General features: G+C 46.0%; 1 protein-coding gene across 2 annotated transcripts in view; it reads left to right on the top strand.

The window, feature by feature from the left end:
• Positions 1-385: 385 nt before the first annotated feature.
• The window catches only part of FIG4 (FIG4 phosphoinositide 5-phosphatase), a 150,799-nt gene continuing 149,505 nt past the window's right edge, over positions 386-1,679 (top strand). Inside the window, exon 1 of one of the 2 annotated variants that reach the window (XM_069077072.1) lies at positions 386-632. In XM_069077072.1, coding sequence (XP_068933173.1) covers positions 570-632 — 63 coding nt within the window. In that variant the 5' untranslated portion in view covers positions 386-569. The remainder of the gene's footprint in view (positions 633-1,679) is intronic. The other variant, XM_069077071.1, reaches the window with a different exon arrangement.

Below are 1,679 nucleotides of genomic sequence, written 5' to 3'. Positions count from 1 at the left end.
ATCACGAAGGATCGGACACAACAGAAACGACAGAACAGTAACAACAACAAAAACCACTTGAGAAGTCATTCAAAACATATTTTCCTATTAGCCAAGTTCAAGTCAAGTCTTAAGAGTTCATTCTTCAATGAGAACTCTTGGGATGAGGATGAGAATGATCGATAATAACCATGACTCTGGAGAGAACATCAAACTCCTTTCTCCTGTCAAATAAATGAAATTTCTCTCCTGGACGCGCCTGTCAAAGAAATCCAAATCCAACCAATCGACAAGCACGACAGACCAGCAGCCAATCATCTATCAGTATATCCCTTCCACCCTATTGTTCCCCTTAAGAAAGATGGCGCCTCTCCCCTCAGCGCGCGGTCGGTTGCCCAGCCCTTGCCCGGATTGAGGCGGGGCCTGACCGTACAGAGTGATCCGGAAGTAGCGCCGCTGTCACTACAAGCACCCACTGACCTGGGGCGGGATGTCCACTACGTCCCCTTCCCAGTCTGGTGCGCTGAACTGAAGGCTCGTCGGGGCTGCTTTTGTCCTTCTCTCCCCGTCACCCCGCCGACCCCGCCAACATGCCCACCGCGGCCCCCATCATCAGCTCGGTCCAAAAGCTGGTGCTCTATGAGACCAGAGCTGTGAGTAGCGACCACGCGTTGGCCCACCCGGGACGTGGGGTGGGGGCGGGGCATGGGGGTCCACACCGACTGAGGGGGATGGAGCCAGGCAAAAGAACCCGAGTTCGAATCCCATCTCTTTGCTGCTTACTCACTTCTGTGACTTTGGGCAAGTGACTCCTCCTTCTGGGAGCTTTCCATTCATAGGGACATTGATTTAGAACTGTGATAGGTCCCAGAGTCTTATCTCGACCAATTCTCTCATTTTGCAGATGAGGAAACTGAGACCCAGAGATACTAATGACTTCCTCAAGGCTTCCACAAGTAGTAAATGACAAAAGCAGGATTTGAACTCGGGTCCTCCGACTCCAGAGGCATTTCTCTTTCTACCGCCTGTCAAATAAGAGGATTATGCTCTATTATTTTACGGTCCCTTCTAGTTCAGAATCTTATGACCCCTGAGTTTCCTTTCCTCCACTTCCTTAATCTCAGTCACAGTTCTGGGAAAGTCAGCCGTCCTCTGTTCTGTGTCATGTGAAATCCATTTTCAAAGTGAAAACGTTGATTTTCTTCTAAACCTGAAACTTCATATATTTGAGTTTTAAAATATCATTATTATTGAGTGTCTCTGGCCCTATACAATAAGAGGAATATTGCATTTGTTAACTCCTGATTGTTTTTCAAAAATTTGCCAAATCAGGAGTATACTGGCAACAAGTGACTCACACTTGCAAAAGCTGCTTAGAGCACCCACAGAACTTGCTCATGTGATCTTTTAAGTGCAGTACTTCACTTACAATTTGTCTAATATCTGTAGGAATACAGGTGTGAAATCCATGTTCCCTTGGAACATGAAAACCATGTTCACAGTGAAAATGTTCCTATTAGGACTTATGAACTTGAAACTTTATATATTTGGGCTTCATGTTAAAATATTATCATCATTGGTATTTTTTTTTTTTTTTTGCTTTTTGGAGGGCAGCTGGGGTTAAGTGACTTGCTGAAGGTCACACGGCTAGTGGTGTGTGTGTGTGTGTGTGTGTGTGTGTGTGTGTGTGTGTGTGTGTG

The sequence above is a fragment of the Petaurus breviceps genome, unplaced genomic scaffold (genome assembly GCF_028583685.1).
Source record: "Petaurus breviceps papuanus isolate PSGF00001 unplaced genomic scaffold, PetGlider_PUasm1.0 90977, whole genome shotgun sequence".
Classification (NCBI taxonomy): domain Eukaryota; kingdom Metazoa; phylum Chordata; class Mammalia; order Diprotodontia; family Petauridae; genus Petaurus; species Petaurus breviceps.
This window is presented reverse-complemented; position numbering and strand designations above follow the sequence as displayed.